At 37.3% G+C, this 24,266-nt stretch overlaps 1 protein-coding gene across 1 annotated transcript in view; it reads left to right on the forward strand.

The window, feature by feature from the left end:
* Positions 1-24,266, forward strand: part of LOC124776932 (ryanodine receptor) — a 694,095-nt gene that overhangs the window by 656,225 nt on the left and 13,604 nt on the right. Inside the window, exons 95-100 of the mRNA XM_047252151.1 lie at positions 1,837-1,963; positions 5,441-5,560; positions 5,949-6,209; positions 9,078-9,208; positions 17,392-17,550; positions 18,630-18,690. Coding sequence (XP_047108107.1) covers positions 1,837-1,963; positions 5,441-5,560; positions 5,949-6,209; positions 9,078-9,208; positions 17,392-17,550; positions 18,630-18,690 — 859 coding nt within the window. The remainder of the gene's footprint in view (positions 1-1,836; positions 1,964-5,440; positions 5,561-5,948; positions 6,210-9,077; positions 9,209-17,391; positions 17,551-18,629; positions 18,691-24,266) is intronic.

Below are 24,266 nucleotides of genomic sequence, written 5' to 3' on the forward strand. Positions count from 1 at the left end.
AGATTTTTACATGATACTCTAATAACAATTTAGATGGACAAAGACTGTATTTTTTTAATTATATAATATATAAATATATATGTAACATGTAAAGGGAAAATATTGTTGCCAGAAGCCTTACTTCAAATTTTTATGTGATGCAGTGACAAACATTCAGCCTGACAAAGGCTATATATTTCTTTTAAATAATGATGTACTGCTTTTCCGTTGAAACTGACCGTGAGGCAGAAAGTGCTGTGCTGTGCTGTGACAATGTAAGGTTTCAATTTGTTTCTCGCAGTCAGTTTCAGCTACAATATGAAGGCATGTAAGACGTTAGGCAAATTGTTTCTCCCATATACATTCTTTGTCATTATATATAATTTCAAACAAAAATTTTATACGTGATGATATGCTATTTTGTTTTCTTTCTCGCTGTAAATTTTATAGAAAACAGGAAAGTTATATTTATGGTTTATCAGCTTATGATTAGAATACTACTACAGAATCTGAATCATGTGGAACTTTGTAATCCTACTCATTTTCAAGTTAAAACTGTGTGAAACGCTGCTACTTAAGCTGTTATCCTCAGATATCCAGCAGCTGCAGAGGTTTCCCCTATAACCCATACATCAGTGAAGCAAACCAATTAACTCTTTCATTCTAAGCTACTTGAACCCCCAATCAAGGTTTCATTTGCAATAACAATAAGGCTCAAGCTCAGAAAGAGGGAAGAAGGGGACAGAGGGGTGAGGGGGAGGAAACAGACACAGAGAGAGGGAGGAGGAAATGAACAGAGAAGGGGGGAGGAGGGAGAGGAGATGGACAAAGAGAGGAGGGGAGGAAACGAGGAGGCAGCAGGAAATAGAAGGAGTTTATGATATATATCTAATTTTCATAAATATTTAGCAATTGCGGAACATTGCAGGGTTTGTTAGTATGTTACTAAATGCAGAAACACACTCTTTAATTAACTTTGTTGATATTGTGTCATAACCACTAGAATTTTTTTATTTTATTTTAAAGGTTTTGTGGTGGACATTACTTCTACTGGTGTAGTGAGGGCCATATTCATATTACTGAGTTGTTTGTATTGACTAGTCTGACACATTCTATGACAGTATCTACTGAACCTGACAACTTATCATCTTATCAGTAACAGTTATGAAATGCCTGTTAAAAAGTTTTGCAACACTGCACACCCTAACTGTATCCTATATTGTCTTTATTTTTCTGTCAGATGTGATTATCTTTTCTTGCAGTGCCTTTGCTTGTATGTCCATATTACTGTCATTAATATTTTGCAAAGTGTTGCATTTTTGATTCATGCTATGAGCACTGTATACATCGATCAAGTTCATGTCTTTGAGGAGTGTCCTAAAATAATCAGTTTTTGGCTTACTGACTACCCCCTTGAATTCAGATTTTGTAGATTTTATTTCCTGTTCAGTATTAGCATTTAACAAAAGGAACTGCATGTCATGGCCAGAGAGGCCACAGACTATTGGTTTCTATAAAGGTAATATCAATGGCTGTTAGTGAACAGTTAGCTGCACTAGTTGGAAAGTTTATGGTAGGAATCAAATTTAATCATAGCAACTAGCAAATCCTTACTGGAAAAGCTTTTTAAAAAAATCTGCATTGAAATCACCAGCAGCCACTTTCTCTTTGTTTTCTGCTTAATGTCATATGTTCAATAATTGACAAAAAAATGGCTTATTACATGTTTTTCAGCATACTGAACGAGGTTTTATCATATTGTTGTGCTTCTTATCTTCTGCATTGTCAGCTACTTCGTTCTCGTGGTGGTTATGTCAAACTTTTGAAAGGTAATGTGTTGCTTTTTGTGTTCAATAGTGGTGATGCAGCACGCAAAGCTGCAGCTGCAACTGCCGAGGCAGCAGTACAGCAACAGGCTGCAATGGCAGCTGTTGAAGCAGAATCCAAGCAGGAAGTTGTGGTTGAACCATCAGCAATGTCCCAGGTCAGTCACTCTTCTTAAAAACTGAATAAATAATGTGTGTCAGTGATGGAGAAGTTCAGTTGTGCTGAGAAAGATAGTAATACCTTTGCCCAATATTGCTGCTCTGAGGAATAAATATGTAATGTGAAAAATAAAGCACCATTCAATGTGAAAAGCAGCAGAGTATTTGGTACTGCATATCCACTATTTAAAGCATTGGCTTGTGTTTCTTGAAGGTATATGTATTATTTGAAAATTAACATGCTCTTCATTTCTTTCGTGGAATAAATAAGGTCACCAGCCACATTAAATTAATATGTTGAGGGGTTCCATTACGTGAATGTTAACAGTACAGTCAAAATCACTCCACTAGCACCAATAATAAGAATAAGTCCATATTCAAACTGTATCACCTTGAGGTGGTGACAAAATTATCTGATACAAATGTTCATTTGTGAGTGAGGGGGCTGAAAAAAAATTTATCACTTAATCCTATTGTTGAGTTGCCTTAATCTCTCAAGAAATCAGAACCATTAGCTGTGTTCTAGGTCAGGCACTCCTCTTAAAGCAAAGCCAGGAGTTACGTATGTGTGGCTGTTTTAAAGGAAGTAGTTGATTTCAAAATTTAATTCCTCAGAAGCTGAAGAACATAAAATGACAAATCCACCATTAGCTGAAACAGAAAAATTTTAAGTTCTTTGCAACCAACTTGAGTACCAGATGTGTAACAACAAATGGTAAAATGGGAGCTTCTTTCTTACTGCTGACAAATCGTGGCATACGCTGTTTTATTTATTTACATACTAACAGTATGCACATTCTGTGGATCCATATGTGGGAACATGTCACTTGAATGTGGAGCATATCAGTACATCGAATATAAATACTAATGAGTCTGGTCCCACAATGATAACAGTGCAACAGTAAGGCACATTCTGTGGATCCATATGTGGGAACATGTCACTTGAATGTGGAGCATATCAGTACATCGAATATAAATACTAATGAGTCTGGTCCCACAATGATAACAGTGCAACAGTAAGGCATGAAGGACCATGCCTAGTATGGCGGTGCGGGTCTCCCGCATCATTCCCCTATGCTCTGTCAAGGAGTATGAGACTACGGCAACAGTAATAGTGGTAACGATATTAGTAATAGTAACAGTAGTACTGTAAACTTTACAGGGAATGATATATTCAGCATTATTTTTCCTTTACTGCCATAATCTGAAATACATATTTTCACAGATGTTAGTATAGAGGGTTAAGTAGTTATAGCTCAAAGATTATATAAAATAAGGAAATTAGTCACAGGAAATGTGTTTAAGACATTATTGTATTGATTTAACTGACGTTTCTCTTTAATTTTTTGTGAACAAGAGAGCTTCACTTACAGATTTTTATTTGTTACTGTTAACGAATACTTCTACAGAGTAAAATAGGGTATCAAGCAGGGCCTTCTCTCTCTCTCTCTCTCTCTCTCTCTCTCTCTCTTTTAGTACTAAATGCTTTGGCTCAGAAGGGTGTCATCTTTTCTTTTCTTCACGGTTATTCTCATGATGTTGACAGTCAGTTTCATATGGAGCAGAGTTATTTACAACAGGCATACTGCAAAGTGCTAAATCGTTTGAATACATAACAGTGCAAGGTTCAGACAGATACATTACTGATCATTATTGGTATGTTTTTTGCACACTAGAATATCCTTGTCACCTATCACCTTTGTTATTTGTAGTACAATTGAGTCCATTTAGTGTCTGGAGAAAATGATATTCCCAGTTGTTACTGCCAGATCTTTATCAGATCCAAGTATACTGATCTTCTTTCAGCTTTCGCCATGGAAAAAGAAAGCAAATGAATGTTGCACATGGCAGTGCAGCTGAAATAATTAACCTTCAGCAAATAACTGTCTTGCTCAACTGTTACTGTAGGATTTTCACACATCCAAATTCTATGTTTTGGTGATTAACGTTATTGGAAAGAAAAAAAATGTTGGCTCATTCAGAAAAACTAATTGTTCTGAAAAATTTCCTGCTCCCATCACCTATAGAAATGCAGTGCAAAATTCAAACCTGTTGTGGGCATCATGGTGCAATAAGTGTAACAGCTATGGCTTCAACTGTAGGTAGTCTTCCAGCTATACCAGAGATTGAGAAATGTCTGATTTACTGTACGCTCAAGTTATGAAGAGAAAAGTTTGAAACATGCTGCTTCATTTTCAAGAGATGTGTGTACTTATATTTAATCGAGCTCCTGCCTCTGTCATGACTTTACTTAAGAAAGTAGCCAAAAAAAATGAAGAAGTTTCCACTTTGCTATCCCATCATATGTTACCAAGGGAAGACTAAAAGTTTAGAGGTGTAGCTAAGTCATACTGTGTATGGCTAAAACACAGTTAAAGCTCCATGGAATATTGTGCTCTGCAATTTGGGTATAACTTTTAGTGATGAAAACAAATTATATTCTTGCCTTGTTAGCTATTATTGTGAGAAAAGCCTAACTACCCCCCATTCATCTGCTGTCATCTGTCATCACAATTTGTATGTTTTTACTATCCTAGAATTTCCTTTGTAAGACTATTTTTGTCTGGTATCATTTTGGTTACTTAAAGTACAGTTGAGTCTATTTTCTTTATTAATGTCATCTGTTGGTAGTAAATACTGCCTATATTGAAACCCTACAGAAGAATGCTGAAGATTAGATGGGTAGATCATATAACTAATGAGGAGGTATTGAATAGAATTGGGGAGAAGAGAAGTTTGTGGCACACTTGACTAGAAGAAGGGATCGGTTGGTAGGACATATTCTGAGACATGAAGGGATCACCAATTTAGTATTGGAGGGCAGCGTGGAGGGTAAAAATCGTAGAGGGAGACCAAGAGATGAATACACTAAACAGATTCAGAAGGATGTAGGTTGCAGTAGTTACTGGGAGATGAAGAAGCTTGCACAGGATAGAGTAGCATGGAGAGCTGCATCAAACCAGTCTCAGGACTGAAGACCACAACAACAACAACAACATATTGAAACCCCTAATAAACAGAATGGTAATGAGCAGAAATTAAAGTAGATTTAAACAAATTATGGGGTTAGCATTGGGAGTATAATAAGCAGGCAAAGATTCTTATATACTGAAAAATTTAACTCTGTCTCTGTTTCACTACCCCAGTTTCTGTGGTGATGTTTGAGTTAGTTGATTTGTTTGTGTCTTCATTTTGTTTGGTTTATTGTAACTGACCATTGTTTAACCAAACATGATTTCTACTGTTGGACTTAATGTTAGTTCTCACAACTTATCAATATGATATATTCTGGCAACATATTTTGTGTAAGCAAAACATATCTTGAACGGTACCAGCATCATGGCAATTTTATTTGTGCCTAATAATTTAACATAAAAAACAGTATTACCAAAATACTTAGTACATGTTACTCCATGTTAGGACAAAATCTTTGCAGATTAAATTATCAATACTGACTATTGTTCTTTTATCTTTAGATTGACTTCAGCGAGTATACAAAGAGGGCTGTAAGTTTCCTTGCACGCAACTTCTACAACTTGAAATATGTTGCTTTAGTGCTTGCCTTCTGCATCAACTTCATGCTGTTATTTTATAAAGTGAGTACAGTAGCTTTAAATTTGTTTTTAAGAAACTCCTGAAAGTATATTAAGAGTGGTATTGTATGCATGGTTCTTCATGGTAAAGCAAGCTTATACTAGACACTGTGAATTTATCTGAAGAGGACAGATATTCTGTATCGAAACAAAAATGATCATCATTGTGTAAAAAGTGCATCAGCAGATTGTAATAAAAGACGTTTAATAGTTTTACTGTTTGTTAATGTAATGAAGACTAATCTGAGATGAGAAATCAGTAATAACCTAATCAGTTGCAATAATAGCTTAGAAACTTCTTATTTTGAAACACCATACGTTGTCCATAGGCTAAAGTTTTGTTGCTCATGATATTGTAAACTGCATTAAAATTATCAAATAACTCTTCTAGGTCACAACTCTTGGTGGTGATGATGACGAAAATGGCAATGGCTCAGGAGAAGAAGTGGCTGATTTAATGGAAGAGCTCTCAATGGAAGTGAATTCTACAGAAGTGGGAAGTGCAGAAAATGGAAGTGGTGAAGAAGAAGAGCCCCTAGAGCTAGTCCATGTAGATGAAGACTTTTTCTACATGGAACACGTGTTACGATTAATGGCGTTATTGCATTCCATAGTCTCATTAGCAATGCTTATTGCATACTACCACTTGAAGGTAAAAATCATTACAGTTCCTACATTTTTCTTATTACTGAGGCAAGGAAGCCTATAAGGTTTGAAAATGTGATAGAATGGATAGAGTGGATAAAATTATATTTTTTCAATGATAAGTATATGTAAAAATTCAACACAGTGGGTAAATATTCAGGTAGTAGGTGGGAAGACTACATGTTAGTAAGTTTTTGTACAGAACAATGAGGAAAGGGCACTATCTCATAGTGAATATTTTTATACTACGAAGTTAACGTTCAATCTGTAACTATTTTCTAGTTTGGCATAAGCAAACTTGTAAGCAACAGTTCCTTTTTTTTAATTTTTAGTCATCTGTTAATTATTTAATGTAGATACAGACTGAAATATAAGAAGATATTATGCTAGAATAGGTTTATCATTCACAAGTATAGCTAAAGGCACCCGTAATTGAATGACTGCACAAGATTAACATCTTGTAATGTGGGTCCCCAGCCTATATTAATTGTTTGCAGGATGTCATTTTCCACTTGTAGTGGTAGACGTTTTTATTCTGTTATTGCAATATAGGCATTACTCCATTTTAAGCATAAATATTTAATGCTCTGTCACAGTGCACATATAAGTTACAAGTAATGATAAACTTGTAGGGTTGCATCTCACTTACAGCAATGGACATAACTCTGTGATGACTGATACAAGTAACATAGTGCTTAAACTTGTGCTATTCACATGCAGGTTGGAAAACAGGCTATTTTTCAGGCAGCATGTGAATAACAAGTAACTTTGCTTATTTCAGTAATCACACCTGTTAATTCCATTGCTATCAATTGGGACACAACCTTACATGATCTTATAAAGTCTTATCTAACTAAGAGAAAGCAGTGTGTACTATTAAAAATGGCAAATTGAACACACTGACATGAAATGTGGGGTTCTTCAAGGTTCTGTACTAGGACCCCTTCTTTTCTTGATTTCTATAAATGACAGAAATACTGCTCCCCAATCTCAAAGATAATTCTGTAAGCTGATAATACATCTGTTTTGTGCAAGCATAAAGATTATGACCAATTACAAGTGTTATGCAGTTGTAGTACAAATGAAACCATTCAGTGCTTCAATGAAAGTCATCCCATTGTCAGCACCAAGAAAACAGCTGTAATGGTTTTTAATTTCTGCACACTTGCTGATTTTGAAACAGTTTTGTACTGGAACTGATGCTGATTTTAAAGAGAACCGTGTAAAATTCCTAGGAATAAAAATACATGATACACTTCATTGGGATATGCACATGTTCCATTTTCACTCTTTGATAAGCAAACTGGCTAAAAGTACATTTACATTAAATATGCTTAGTGAATACTGCAGTCATACCCATGTACTACAGACTCCTTATCATGCTTGGAGTTGTCCTGTATAAACTATGGAATAAAAGTATGGGGTGTCTCAACACAAGCAAACCTTTACAAGCTTTAAAAGTTATAGAAGAAGGCTGTAAGAATAATTTGTGGTGCCAAACCAAAAACAGAGTGCAAGCTCTGACCTGCACAAACACATCACTGGAAACAAAGATCAGTTTCATCTCATAAGCCATAGAAATGCATAGTATCAAAGAAACCCACTTCATGCAGAACAGAGGTTTTCCAATGGATTGTGGAGTTCAGTCACATCTCTCCTCCAGCAAAATTTAAAACCAGACTAAAAGGGTACTGATTGCCAACCCAAGCTGCTCAATAGATGAGTATCTCTGCATTGTATAGAATAAAGATAATTTTGTGTAGGCTTAACACAAGTCTGTTAGTACTGTTCAATGTAATCACCTGACAGGTGTTAGTTGCAAAGGTGAAATCTTTATACTTCCAAATCAAAGTCTCACATATAACTAAATTACTGATAAAACTGTCTTGCCATATCACAGATTGCTATAAAATGTATGTAAAAAATGTGTATGTATATTCACTCATTATGAAATGGCAAATTCATAAAATCATTTAACATTGAATAAAGTTATTATTAGTATTACAAGACATCATTACTTATAACTTATATCTGTGCCATGGTATGGCATCAAATACTTTTTCATACTTGTCAGTAGTATAATGCCAAATTTGCAATTGCTGATTCAAAACTTCAATGGCCATGAGTAGAAAATGAAATCCCTTGCATAAGATGTTTCATGTTGCACAGTAGTAATGGAGGGAAAGAAAGCTGATGAGCTGAGTGGATGGCTGTATATGTTTGTGTGTGTGTGTGTGTGTGTGTGTGTGTGTGTGTGTGTGTGTGTGTGTGTGTGTTTGTGTGTGTGTGTGCGTGTGTGTGTATGTGTGACGAAGAGGATAAATGAATCTGTATTTTGTGACATAAATATTTTATTGTGTAAGGGATCATATTTCACTTTATCTTTCATTTTTAATCATTTTTAATTTAATTAGCTAGTATTGATAATCATCTGACTTTCTTTCTAAATATTCAGTTAGTGTCATTTTTAAACCATATTTTTATATATTTTGACTAAAGTTCAGTCTTGATCACACCATTTATGTTTCAATCACATAGGTAACTGGTTTCGGTTATTTTTACATAACCATCATCAGACCCATGGCTCCCTTAGGATGGTAGGCGGAGCTCTCCTCAGCTGCTACGAAGCAGTTGACTTCGTACCAGCTGAGGAGAGCTCTGCCTACCATCCTAAGGGAGCCATGGGTCTGATGATGGTTATGTAAAAATAACCAAAACTGGTTACCTATGTGATTGAAACATAAATGGTGTGATCAAGACTGAACTTTAGTCAAAATATAATAATCTATTGATCACTGTATTCCAAAAATGTTTACCAAAATTGAACATATTTTTATATATATATCTACTCCAAGTTTTAATTGTAAACTAACAGGTACCACTGGCCATATTCAAAAGAGAGAAAGAAATTGCCAGGAGATTGGAATTTGATGGCTTGTACATAGTTGAGCAGCCAGAGGATGATGATATAAAATCCCATTGGGACAAGCTGGTCATATCTGCAAAGTAAGTTTTAGAAAATTGATTATCTTTGTTTGATAAACATGACTTTGTATAAGCTTTAAATAAACATGAGAATGGAAGTAGAAAGAACATAAAACAATGATTCTGAAATTGATAGACGGCAGTGCTTTGGGATATGTAATTCTTCTACACTGTTTTGGTGTGTTTACTGGGGCAAGTTAAAACTGTCCTCCAGACTGGAGTACCTCCCTTTTGCAGGCTGTGCTACCAAAGCACACCTTGTACGCTAAATCTAAGTTTCTGTACAAAAAGCACAGAAGCCCTCCCAAGATGCTGTAAGAGAAGAATTGACATAGGAGGATGTGTTCGATTCTCCATAACATGGGGCATGTTACTGAGAAGGAATTCTATTACTTTGTCGAGTATGTGCATTCTTGATTTTACGTGACAAGTTAAAACTGTGCCGTGAACGTGGACTCGAACCCAGATGCCTATATTTTGTGGGAAGTGCATAACAGACTTTCAGGGCCTTTACATGCTTTTACACACCATTCTGTGGATGTTTGTCTCTTTCAGATAGTTTTGTGAGTCACACTCTACCTTCACTACCTTGCATTACTTTGGGAGCCTGGTTCTCCCTTAGCACCCTTTAGTGTGTCTCATTTCATGTTTAATTTATGAAAAGCATACCGTTGTGGGTAAGGTGCTAAATGATTTGTACCTCAGTGTTCTGTAAGAACATATTTCTGAAAGTTTTTAATGTAGTATCATTCACATTATATTGTGAGTTAATTTTTATTAGTACTGGTGCTGCAAATCATAAATAAAATAAATAAAACACCAATTATGGGTTACGCCTGTTCCCAACTGTTACCCACAAGGCAGGACAAGGTGCGGTCTGTGATCGTGAGATGTGTGATCATCATTTGCCAATATCTCCAGCAGTTATTGCCAGTAGATGAATTCTGATGGTGCTGCTGCTTCTTTATTTGGGCTGCTTCTCATTTGGCCTCACAAAGCTGAGTAGATCCTGAGACCTGAGTTTTTCCCTTATGGGAATACAGCCAGGTGATGTTGTCAACACCTGCCACTGATTCAGACCTCTTAAGATCCAAGGAGATACTGGGAATCAGACACCAAAGGCAGTGATGCTAACCATTCAGCCACAGAGGCAGTCTGAAATCATATTATAGTTATTTGTATGTGATGTCTATTTCTGCATGTCTAATGTATTTACTGAATCTGTAGAGATTTTATAATATTGGAACCCTTGAAGGATGCACTCCTTATACACCATAAATTATGTACATCATAATCCCCAGTTTGGACTTCACTTAATATAATGAGAACATTCACAACATGTCGCTTGAAAGTACAGTTTGATTTCCTCTCTGCATGGAATGCACATAGCCATTTCAATAGAAATTCAGTCATTATTTGTAGGGTTCCCTTGTCACAATTTTTCAAGGCAGACACAGTTTTTTTTAAATTGACCTTAGGTTCCCAAACATTCTTTGGCAACAGCAAAATATCCTAGATTTTCATTTTATGTAGCTTGGCCTTTGTGTCCTATTTTTAAACTAATCTCCTGACTTTATAACAGCTTTCTTTCAGAACACTGCACAAACTTGCCTCAATATAATTTCATTCTCTTTCCTGCGAGTTGAATTAATATTAAGTTCTACATTTTGTCGAACTTGTCCAGCTAGAGATAGAAGTACTTTTTATTAAATTTCCCTTGGTTATTTCTGTTATTGCATACCCTTGAGGAGTGTTGGCATTACACTTTATTATGTTGAAAAATTGAGCTGTGTCAAGTCTGAAGTTTAATATATAATATAGATATTATCAAAAAGTCATAGGTGTTCTGTTCCTATGAATAACATTACATATTTGAAATTTGGCATACTTTTGTTAATTTTGAATACAAAATTTCCTAATTTGGATAATCCGGAAGCTGGATCTGGATCGTCCTTTATATAGGACTTGGTGACTGGTGTTTTTCTTTCTGTTGCCTCCTTCTTATACTCTGACCATGAATTAGTTACTGCTAGATCCAATCCATGAGTGAACATTCTTAGATTCCACTTCTTGGACCTTTTGTTAGGGATAGTAACAATATGTACACAATATCTATAGGTAGAAATTACATAAAATTATGTAATTTTGTTTATTAGTAAAAAAAGTACGTATATATATGTAAACAAACAGAATAATATTATTTAGTGTGAAATTGTGTAAAACAGTTTCTGTTTTTGGATATGCACAAATGTATATTGCACTTCGAACACAAAAAATAAGTTTTCCCTTTGCAGCCCTCATTCTTACACCTATCTTGGGTATTTTTTGTGCTCACTTCCGGTAGGTGGTTCATTTGGTCATACCGTACATCCATCACTGGCTTGATAGCTGCAATCTGTTTGTGATGCAGTGGCCCAGAAGGCGACGCCTCATCACTGGATGGCCTTCCTCTCTTCTTGGCAGGGGTTTTACCTCCAATTATGAGGGCTTCAGCGACATACTGTCTGAAATGGATAAGATCCATGGTGTCTTTCTTTGTAACTTGTTGGCTGGCAGCCTCCTCCTTATATTCTGACCATGAATTAGTTACCGCTAGATCCAATCCATGAGTGAACATTCTTAGAGTCCACTTCTTGGATCTAATGAATGTTCTGTACAGTGACAAGAGGAAATCTAGTTTGTCAACTCCTCCCATGCTGGCATTGTACAGTTGAACACATTCAGGCCTGGGAACGTCTATATACTTTAATTGTCTCTTGTCCCGATGACGACATGTGTCAGCACTACCTTTTCCAATAAAGTTTGATCCTAAGGTGACGCATGAGTTGTCAAACCATTTGGTTAGTATAACACCATCCATGCTAAAAACTTCATCCACTGATCCTCGGGGCAATTTCTTCATTTCAGAATCAGATTTAAATGGAGATTTCATAAACCTATCAGTTCGAATAGTCCCTACAGCATAAATATTTTTCTTCAACAAACACTGAAAAAGCGAATAAGTACTAAAGAAATTGTCAAAATATACCTGACAAAATGGTGTATTTATTCTCTCTGATAATTGCATTACTATTGCTGCCCCAAGCCCAAACAGTGAATATTCTGGCTTTATTGGAGTGGTAGAGCCTTCATATATAATAAAGTCGAACAAGGTTCCACTCTCACCATATAAAATAAAAATCTTTACACCCCGTTTTGTCGGTTTATTGCGTATTTATTGGTTTACGTCTAGTGAACCTTTGAATGGAACCATTTGTTCATCAATACTTAGTTTAGGTTCAATTTCTTGTTCACTGCATCTTTTTCGGATGGTGTTGTAGATAGGACGAACTTTCCAGAGCCTGTCCTTGTTGTTTGGCTTTTCCTCATCTCTTACACCATGAAAGCACATTCTTAATTTAAAAAATCTGTTGAGTGAAATCCCAGAATCAGCTATGAGAGGAATCTGGAATCATGGCTCCCAATACACGCGTACTCTTGGATACCCTAGATTACCCATAGCTAAATGGATCCCTAGAAAAATCTTCATCTCATGTACTGTTGTCAGAGCAAAGTTGGCAACATTATTGTGCACTGCATAATAATTTGTACAATACACCATCTGCACAATTAGGTCATCTGGTATGTACTGATGAAAAATTTCAAGAGGATTCAATGTCACAGGTACTTCATTTTCTCCTTGCTGCGCAAAGTGGTTTCTAACAGCTGAATCATATTCTCCTCCCAACCGTTTCACATTCATTTTCTCGGTCAAATTCATGTTTTTAAAATATTGTATTTGGAATTCTTTTAACGTTGGACACGTAAATGTAATTTCTTCTCCATCATCTTCACCCAGATCTTCTACAACGTCAGTTCTACCAGCCTCATTTGCAGTTGTGGGGTAACTTCACATTCGACATCATTATTGTTTGAAGTAGTAATGACTGGACAAGTACCATCTAAGGCTGCGCCTTCTGTCTCTTCATCCTCTAAAACAAAGGGAGAAAAGAAACGAAGGTTGTAAGTCTCTATAGTAGGACAAGAGAACTGCCCAGCCTTATAACTAGATTATTACTGTATCATTACTACAAGGTTTAGAATAACATACTATGCATGATAATAGTTAAGTCAAAAGATAGATAAGAATCGGCTACTCACCAAAATTCTCAATATCGATGTTTTCATCATCACATAAATCCTCTATCTCTGAAAGATCTCCTTTTTCTAAAATATCACTTATCGCAGGATTTACATTGTCCATTAAACACGACAGAAAAGAATTGTCATCCATTTTATGTAGATGTAATAGTAAGTATTGATATTAGAATGCCACAAACGTTCACCACAATGTCAACATAACCTTGCAACGAAATGGCCACTTCTTTATTCTATTGCTGCCAGCTAGTCACAGTGTCCTATATCTATCACGTTACTTCGGAAAGCTCTCACAAGTTTATTTCAAACCGAAAGTCTGTTTAATGTTTTTAATATTAAAATGGTTTATTATAATTTAAATAAATAATATATGGGGACATCCAAAAGTAATACGAATTAAAAAATATATAATTTACTTTCATGGGTCAGTACTCTTTGATCTCCATGCTATATCGTTGGTTTAGAATGCTGCTAATAGTTCTATGGATTAGCGCTAGAGTGCAGGACCTGTAGGAAACTGTTTAGTCGTCTTATAAATAGGAAGTTGTGACTGATATCTCACCCCTTTTGAAATTATACACATTAAAATCAACAGAATCCGTATCGTCCTAGATATAGGACAGGGTGACTGAAAGGGATAAAATGCAGTCAACAGAATCCGTATCGTCCTAGATATAGGACAGGGTGACTGAAAGGGATAAAATGCATTTAAAGTCAAACAGACATGTAGATGTTGTACATAATAATATAGACATATAAAATTCCTAACTGCCAGTTTGTGAAAACAGTTACGGACATGGAAAAACAATTTGCAAGTCAAGTAGCTACATCTGCTTATCACAGTATGATGCACAACCATTGTTTTAGGTTGATGTATTGCACCACTAATAAAACTAAAACCCAAAGTAACTATAATTCTTTTGTAATGTGAAATTAAAATAAATTATCACAAATGGAATTAAACTAGCACTTACAGCTTTGAAATATTTTGAGGGGAGTTGAATTGAGAGGAAGAGACCAAACAGCAAGGTCATCAGTCTCACCGGGAAGGAAATCGGCCATGCCCTATCAAAGGAACCATCCCAGCATTGGCCTGAAGCAATTTAGGGGAATCACAGAAAACCTACATCAGGATGGCCAGACACAGGATTGAATCGTCGTCCTCCCGAGTGCGAGTCCAGTGTACTAACCACTGTGCCACCTCACTTGGTTTGAAATATTTTGAGTCATGTTCACAGTTGATGCCCCTCATAGGCACAGGGTTTGTTGATGTGTACTCTGAACTTAAATGTGCAACTTCTAAGTTTTTGTGAGTGAACTTTTTTGATTGTTTTACCTTTTTTCATTTTTCCACTTTTTTAAAAACTAAACTAAACTCCTCCCAAACAGGCCATGAAGGCCCAACAGTACTGACCAGCCACCATGTCATCCTCAGCTCATAGGAGTCAGTGAAGGCGGATATGGAGGGGCATGTGGTCAGCACACTGCTCTCCCGGCCCTATGTCAATGTCCGAGACCGGAGCTACTACTTCTCAATCAAGTAGCTCCTCAGTTTGCCTCACAAGGGCTGAGTGCACCCCACTTACCAACAGCACTCAGCAGGCCGGATAGTCATCCATCGAAGTGCTAGCCCAGCCTGACAGCACTTAACTTCGGTGATCTGATGGGAACCAATGTTACCACTGCAGCAAGGCCGTTGGCTTCAACTTTTTTAGCCTGATAATAAATAACAAATTCTTCTCATACTTGTGTTGCTTTAAACCTAAATACAGATCTGATAATGGTAGTAGCCAAAACAACATTTAAAGATGTTGTTGTTGTTGTGGTCTTCAGTTCTGAGACTGGTTTGATGCAGCTCTCCATGCTACTCTATCCTGTGCAAGCTTTTTCATCTCCCAGTACCTACTGCAACCTACATCCTTCTGAATCTGCTTAGTGTATTCATCTCTTGGTCTCCCTCTACGATTTTTACACTCCACGCTGCCCTCCAATACTAAATTGGTGATCCCTTGATGCCTCAGAACATGTCCTACCAACCGATCCCTTCTTCTGGTCAAGTTGTGCCACAAACTTCTCTTCTCCCCAATCCTATTCAATACTTCCTCATTAGTTATGTGATCTACCCATCTAATCTTCAGCATTCTTCTGTAGCACCACATTTCGAAAGCTTCTATTCTCTTCTTGTCCAAACTACTTATCGTCCATGTTTCACTTCCATACATGGCTACACTCCATACGAATACTTTCAGAAATGACTTCCTGACACTTAAATCTATACTGGATGTTAACAAATTTCTCTTCTTCAGAAACGCTTTCCTTGCCATTGCCAGCCTACATTTTATATCCTCTCTACTTCGACCATCATCAGTTATTTTGCTCCCCAAATAGCAAAACTCCTTTACTACTTTAAGTGCCTCATTTCCTAATCTAATTCCCTCAGCATCACCCGACTTAATTAGACTACATTCCATTATCCTTGTTTTGCTTTTGTTGATGTTCATCTTATATCCTCCTTTCAAGCAATCTAGACAGTTTCGTTCACAAAATATCTCAAACTTATTATTTAAGTAATTATCAATCTTTCCAGTCAAGTGGATTTCAAATTTGTCCTTTTACACGTTCTTTATCTATATAAAGTCATTGTAGTACCTCTCATGACCCTACTTCACCATTTTAAGTTTCCTGCCCAATAATGTTAATAATCTTCTGCCTTGTCTAAGTAAGTCGGTAGTATGACCATACAGTTGATTTTTACTTATGTATCATAGAGTTTTTGTGTGTTTCTGCAAAAAAGGCCCCACTTTGCATAAAAATAATACAGGAAACTTAAACATATGTTCTTCTTCACTTTTATGCACAGAATACTACACCTACTAGCAGCAGCAGTTTTCAGATTGCCCATCTCTGCTAAGCTATTTCAGTTAATACACAACACATTTCTTGAGCCACTTTTGTACCACAGACATAAAACACATTGCATACTGTAGGCAGCTGGTACCATTAGGCCACTACAGTTCTGTAGTCACAACACTCAGGACTCGACAAGTTGAAAAAGTTCAGGTGTTTTTACATCATTATTTCACATTGCAGCCTACAAGTCAGGAAGAGCAAGCTACACAGCATTTACCACTCTTTTATTATCAATTGTCATACTTTACCAATCCCTAAGGTACCCGCAATTGTACCTTACCATTAAAAGATTTTGAAGCAGTTATAGTCTTTCAGCAATTTATGAGCCTCCTATCTCCAAGTTCTGACTATTATATCTGTGCTTGCCCACCTGCAAGTCGTTATCATGACAGAACAACCAAAACATTTAAACCTTGTTTTTGCTGATACAAGGCAATTCCCTCCTTCTCATAGGGTCTCTGTCATATTGATATTACGAGGTGCTTGTTGGGCACATTCACTTTTGTGTGTCATCATGGTCATGAGCTTGCCTTAGTAGCTAAGCAGCATGTCTGACTGCCACACAAGACCCAGGATCTTTCATTGGTAGGAATATTCACCCTTATGATGACAACTGAGGCTCTGTTTTAAGGACAAGTAGCTACTACAGTTTTACTGATGACATGCCCCTCCAGTTTTGTCTTTAGTACGGAGCATCACCCAGTCCCTGAGTTAATTGCAAAGCTCATATATAATCACTGATCCAGTATTACTGCTCAAAAAATTCTCAATTGTGTTGAACATCAGTTGGTTGGGCAATGCTGATAATTAATTGCGTTATTCACATTCTATTGACTCACTTGAGAGGATTATTTCTTTGGCTTCTGAGGTAACAATATTCAGTACATTATTCTATATATAATAGTGTCATACACGGAGCAGCAAACATTCAAAAACATATCACATACATAACAATATGATAGTGGTAACATTGATCACTCTTTCATGAAAAAATGCCTAATATAAGGCCTTATAAGCTGCAGAGAACACTATATGTTGCAGGAATTTGGCTGTTGACGTTTTTTCTCTCTCTACATGTTTTATTGGGATGACTTAACTTCATCTGTTTTACTACTTTACAACATAGTCCTGTGACTGCAAATTTTTAATTTTTTCAGGTCATTCCCAGTTAATTACTGGGATAAATTTGTGAAGAAAAAGGTCCGTCAAAAGTACAGTGAGACATATGATTTTGATTCCATCAGTAATTTACTAGGAATGGAGAAGACATCTTTCAGTGCACAGGAAGAGGAAGGAGGATCTGGCTTCATCAACTTGTAAGTGTTTCTTTAGTTGTGGCATTCCTCATTTTAGTGTATCTCCACTGCAACTAAGACCTAATTATATTATCTTCACAAGGGTGTTCATTGTGTACAAAATAAAAAGATAATCTTTTGATACAAAACCAAAAACGTAAATTTGGAGTAGTGTACTTAAAATGTATTCTGTCTTATGGAAAATCAGTTGTATGTCAGAAAAATTCAACAAATGCTGTTGGTTGGATGCATGCCATGTCATACTGTTGTTGGAACTGTAGGAAAGGAGAATGAGAAAACAGAATGTTCATTTGAATGCTCAAGCTACAGTGGATTCAGAAATGTACATTGCAACTTACTGTCATTAATGAGCAAATATTTATCAGATAAGGAGAAGGCTCACTTTAGTGTAAAATACTTGTAGGGAATGAAAATAGTTATCTGAATGACAGTAGTTTGCCAAAAAGGGTGCAAAATGCTTATGCAGTCAAATCTTATGTGGGAACAAGCAGAGTGATTTGCAAATCCTTACAGATTGTTATTCTTGTTGTCATCATGGTTAATGGTAACTGTGGTGTTGTTACTACTACTAGTAGTGAGGTAGTGTTAGTGGTGAGGATGAATAATATTGAGTGGCAATGAAATTTTTTGACTTGTGTCAGATCAGGACTCAGCTCAGCATCATTAAATTTTACTGTCTGCCATGTGAGGAATCTTCCAATGCAATTCAAGTTTTTTTTTCCATTTTGGTACTTCTATCTTGCAGTTCCTACTCAACATAATATTGTATTCAATATCAGAATGTCGTTATGAATGTCATTCAGTTTTAACTACAGGAAGTGTCATTACAGAGTACTTTCTACTGTAGAATGAAAGATGCAGTATGGTTGAGATTGCAGTTTTAATCTCATAGCACTAGCTAATAGAATAGATTCATGTGTAGTGCATGTCTAATGACAGCACATTTAAGGAAGTGCTGAAACTGAAAATGAACTATTGTAGCAGGCCTATGAAGATGTATATTTGGTTTCTTTCCCTTTAAAAATATGTAAATACGGAGATTTTCAGAATTTTGTTAATCCATTGTGTATTTTTTCCAGCATTGCAAATATTGATTGGAGGTACCAGATTTGGAAATCAGGTGTAACAATAACAGATAATGTAAGTACTGGTTTTGGTAATTTGAATTATGTTCCAATGGACATTGGCAGTATAGCACATGGTTTCAGAAAAATTCTACAACTACATTCACATTATAAATCCACCATATGGTCACAGCATTTTCCCCTCTTGTTCTCGTCATGACTACTGCACCAGAATAATGATCTCATGCACACTGTTATAAGTTCCCAAATCTCTCTAATTTTACAATTTTTAACCTTGTATTTGAGTGTTCATAGGGAAGTGAAAGTGAAAGAAAAAGGAAGTAGATGAAGATGAGATGGTAGACGTGAGCTGTGAGAAGAATTTGACAGAGCACTAAAAGACCTAAGCAGAAACTTGACTTTATGTATGGCTGAATCCTTCAGCTGTATTTAAAGTTCTTGCCTAATTTTCCACCAATTTCAGCATTACAGTGCATCTTCTTAAGGTCCGTTTATGGTAAACTGGACAATCATGCAGCTAACAGGCTAAGAACCATAGAACACCTCAATAGGATGCACAATCAGATTGACGTCCATGATGATGTATCCCTTCCTCTCTGTGTATGGTATTTACAGTGCCAACAGATCAACTAACGTGATGTTGATGTGCTGGCACAGTCAAGGTCATAAGCAGGAAGGAAGAAATACATCACTGCAGGCATCTGTTTGATTGTGCCCACTAACAACGTGTATTATGGCAGTTACCTGGTTATCATAGAGGTGCCTGAAAATGGTATGTGGTGCTGGAATTAATGCAAATAAAGCAATATCTTTAATATAGCTGAAGCATTAATCCATACATAAAAATATTGTAATAAATCTGGCATTCCGTGATGTATATGAAGATGTATATACAAATGTAAACTGAAACATGGCACCTGCAGTAGATGATATTTCCTCCAAATTACTAAGATCTTTCGGTGAACCAACCATGATAAAACCATTCCATTTGTACCCAAGATACATAAGACAGATCAAATATGTTCAGATTTCAGGAAAAACGAAATAATTTCAGTTGTAAGGCAAATGTAACAGGTGTGAATATTACCATCAGTTTGATAAGTCATTGTTGCAAAATATTAACACAAATTACTTACAGAAGATTGGGAAGACTTTTAGAATGTCACGTCACGGAAAATCACTGGGGGTTATGAGGAAATTTAGGAGCACACAAGCCAATACTGACTACAAAGTATCTTAGAAGACAGCCTGAAGAGAGAGAAACGTACATTTATCAAACAATGGGAGATCCAGGATGGAATAATGACAATATTACGAAAAGGATGGATTTCTACTTACCATATAGAGGAGATGTGTAGTTGCAGACAGGCTCAACAAAAAGAATGCTAAACATGAAGTTTTGGCCAAACCACACACACACACACACACACACACACACACACACATAACCACTGTCTTCAGCCAATGAGGTGGCCAGAGGCAGTGCTCAAGTGTGTGAGTTGTGTTCGCATGAATGTGTGTGTGTTGTTTACTTAAGAAAAAGGCCTTTTGCCCAAAAGCTCATATGTTTAGCAGTCTTTTTGTTTTGCCTGTCTGTGACTCGGCATCTCAATAATATAAACATACATTTATAATATTTGCAGGTCTAGAAAAAGCTTTTGACAGTGTTGACTGAAATAACAACATGAATTAAGATAGATTGCTACTTACCATGCAGAGGTGGCATAGAGCAGTGGACAAGCTCATTTACAAATTGACTGTAGGATGTTTGTTAGCTTTTGAACAACATCCTTCTCAAATGAAGAAACACTCAGACATATTTATATGACAAAAGATTTTCTCCAGTAGCTAAAAAACATCAACAGTCTACTTGTAAACGGGTCTGTTCACTGCTCATGGTCTCCTCTATGTGGTAAGTAGTAATATAACCTAATTTATATTGTTATTCCATTCCAGACTTCCCATTATTTATCGACTGGAATTGAAAATCTAAAAGAAGTAGGGATTAACTAAAGGGAGCAAAATGTTAATATACAATCTGTTCAGAAAAGAGACTGCAGTTGTAAGAGCTGAAGGGCAGGAAAGGTAGTCTGTCGGTACAAACTGTGCAGACTGTCATTCAACTATTGGAACCTGCACGAACTTGATATGATGGAACCACACTACACGAAAACTCCCTTGAACAGTTAATGGTAGCTTTATTGATCACAGTCACAGCAGACACAGAAAATAAATTGGCCTGTTCAACTGTTGCGCACTTGCAGTTCAAAATTACATAACATGCAGAGAACAAAACATCAGAGTTATCTTATAACTATGCACAATCTAATTACAGGCATGTAGGCCACGAAATATAAAAAGCGTAATCAGTGTGTGTGTGTGTGTGTTTGTGTGTTTGTGTGTGTGTGTGTGTGTGTGTGTGTGTGTGTGTGTTTTACTAGTGCAAAGTAATGGTAATGATTTTATTAACTCAAAAATGTATTGATTTACAGTACACATACTCAAAAATAGTCACCAAATTGTTGCCACAGTTATCCCATTGCAACACAAGCCAGTCGATTCCGTCCTTGAAGAAGCTGTTAGGCTGCTGTTGGATCCAGGCCTGGACCCAGTCACACACATCAACATCCGTTGCGAACAATGTCCGAGATAGCTTATTTTATAGGTCCAGGGTGATTCTGTAGTTTCCCAGGACTAAAACATTCACTTCCACAACCATTTCCAGTGTGTTGACATGATGAGCTGGTCCAGGACGAGCATTGTCTTCCAGTGACTCGCACCCCTCAAGGAATCATTTGCGCCATTCCACAACAATTGAACGACCCAGATTGTACTCACTATCGATATATTTCATGGCTGCCAACTCCCTCCACCGTCAAAAATTGAATCACTTATCATTGTTCCTGCTTACTCGCCTGCATGTTCGGTAGAGGACGAAAACTCGTGAAGCATCAGATGGTGCCTACGCGTCAGTCTGTCTACCAGTAGATGGCGCCACCATACCTGCAGTTTCGTGGTGTCATCTTATCTGTAAGGTGAAGGTAGACGCACTGACCAGGTTTTGTTTGAATGAACCTAATATATAAAAAGCGCCTCTGGTGTCTGGCATGAAATGTTTGATGGCGCAGTGTTTATAAACACACACATGCCACATGTGATACAACACTTTATAACTGCATGATGTCACAAAATCAGCCCCCACGCTGGAAGCGGAACATTATTCCAAACAGCAAGCTGGAAAGTGGACAACGCGAGTGGATCTCGAAGGATGTGTTGACAGTCCATTGATGTTGTAATCTGCACCATTGGGTGTGGAGTCAGTGATGAGCAGTTGTCGAGCAAAGCTGTAGCCCTGGAAGCTCTGGCATTGTTGCTTTTTGGAAGACATAGGTGATTTAACCCCTATTTATAGAAACAGTAGTCGCTTTTCCGTTAATTTAAATGGCAATTGTCTTGTCTCCCCCTTGCGACTAAATTGTAGGTTCCTGAGTATGTCAGCTGCAACAAAAGTTTGATGCCTTCTGTGCATAATATGATGTGTGAACAGGTTTTTAAGTCTCGGTGCACAAAGGTCATAGCTGTACCATGTCAGTGAGGCTGGTGGGTGTGGATTCAGGCCATGTACTCTCACAGTTGGCATAGGAATTCTGTTTGATCATCCCTTGCTTATAACAGAGTGTTGGATTCCACTAATTCTTGTGGAAGCTTCAATATCTGACTGTTACTGGCCTCATGATAGTTCATGATTTTGTGGTGTGTTATGCTGCAAAACTTCACCAGTTGACCAAAAGAGTTGGATTCAAATTGTCATCACCTCGTCTGTTGTGATGTGTAAAAGACAACCAAAATGTAACACCCAAAATGATATGAAAATGAAAGCCAGGGTTTCTGCTGTAATGCTGTCCACTGGTGCAGCTTTAGGCCAGCACGTGTGACTATCTGTCATTGTACCTATGTAACGTCGGCTGCTGGATGGCTGCAATGGAGCAGTGACATCAATATGTACGTGATTGAAACAGGTTATCTTGATTGGAAAGTTTCCTATCAGTACCTCGCATGTGGTGGCATAGTCTTATTGCATTGGCATTTACATCAACACCCATTCATGGCAATCTTTCTGTATGCTGAACCAAATATAATGATCTGTCACTAGATGAGTCATCAATTGAATACTATGTGCCTGTTGATACAAGTCCTTGTAGTTGTTGATCTGATTGTTGAGCGGCAGCAAGTTTAGCATAATTGTGTTAGTAATGCTTCTGACCTGAGACAAGCAATCAGCTACCGCATTGTCAGTGCTGGAGATTTACCAGGCATCTGTACTGAACTACAGGGTGAACATTAGTTGATTGTGTTGCCTAGATGAACAGTTTGCATTATTCTGGTGAAAGGCATAAGTCAGTAGTTTGTGGTCGGCTAGATAATAAAGTCGCAAGCTTCTAGATGGGACCTGAAGTATTTGACAGACTCATAAATGGCCAGAAGTTCTCTGGCATATGGACAATCGCCATCTGGCTAGTATCAACTACTAGTGCCAAAGGTGCAGTTGGCTCAAGGTTTCCCAGTAGTGCAGCACCTGCAGTGCTCTTTTTGGTTGCCTCAAATGCCACACACATGCTATCAGTCCATGCTATAGGCAAGTTACCCTTGTTCCTTGGAGCAGTGAGTGCTGCAACTAATGGCTCCTGTAACTTAGCAGAGTGTGACAAGCGATGGTGATAAAAATTTAACATTCCAAGAAATCAATGCAATTCCTTGACGGTATGTGACTATGAAATCCATAAGATGGCTTACACCCTCCCTCGTAATGGTAGCAATCATGCCTGTGCCCCAGGAAATCCACTTGGGTCTGGCCAAAGATACATTTAACAGTGTTTAGGATGATGCTGTGGTGTTCTAACCTCTTGAACACTTCTGCTAAAAGCTGCCAATGTTTCCCTGCTAGTGACCAAAAAAACTAAGATATGGTCCAGGTAAACAAAAGAAGAAATAAGCCCCTACAGCACTGAGTCAATGAAGTGTTGTTATGTTTGAGCAGCATTCCTGAGTCCAAATTTCATGAATTTGCTGTCAAACAAGCTGAAAGGAGTGATGATTGCCATCCTGGGAATGTCTTGTTCAGCTGCAAGAATCTGTATGTGCACTTTTGTACAGTCTAGGACACTAAAAATAGCTGCACCACTCAATGCATAATTATAGTCATGTAACAACATCACTGGACATTTGTCTGGTATTGTTACGGCATTCAGGGCGATGCACCACCCTTCTTTGGGACCAAATGTAGTGGTGAGGACCAGGGACTGTTGGAAGGCTGCATTACAGCTACACAAATCATACTGTCGAACTCTGCGTTCACAATTTTAAGACAATCTTGAGCCAAACATCGTGTTCTGCAGACCATGGGGAGACCATTGGTCATTTTGATGTAGTGGACAGTGTCATGCCTTACCCCCTCAGGCACTCCAGGGCATCATGTCCCACCGTGAGCTCTGAGTGACCTGCCCCTCCTTTCGAACCATCTCAGTGTGTCCCTCTTTCCTCCCAAAGGAAGTGACTAATACTTCCAAAAGGCTGGATAATTTATTGTACTTTTATAAGTACCTGTAGGCAGTTCTAAGAATTTTGTTCTCT

This window comes from Schistocerca piceifrons, chromosome 2 (assembly GCF_021461385.2).
Source record: "Schistocerca piceifrons isolate TAMUIC-IGC-003096 chromosome 2, iqSchPice1.1, whole genome shotgun sequence".
Classification (NCBI taxonomy): domain Eukaryota; kingdom Metazoa; phylum Arthropoda; class Insecta; order Orthoptera; family Acrididae; genus Schistocerca; species Schistocerca piceifrons.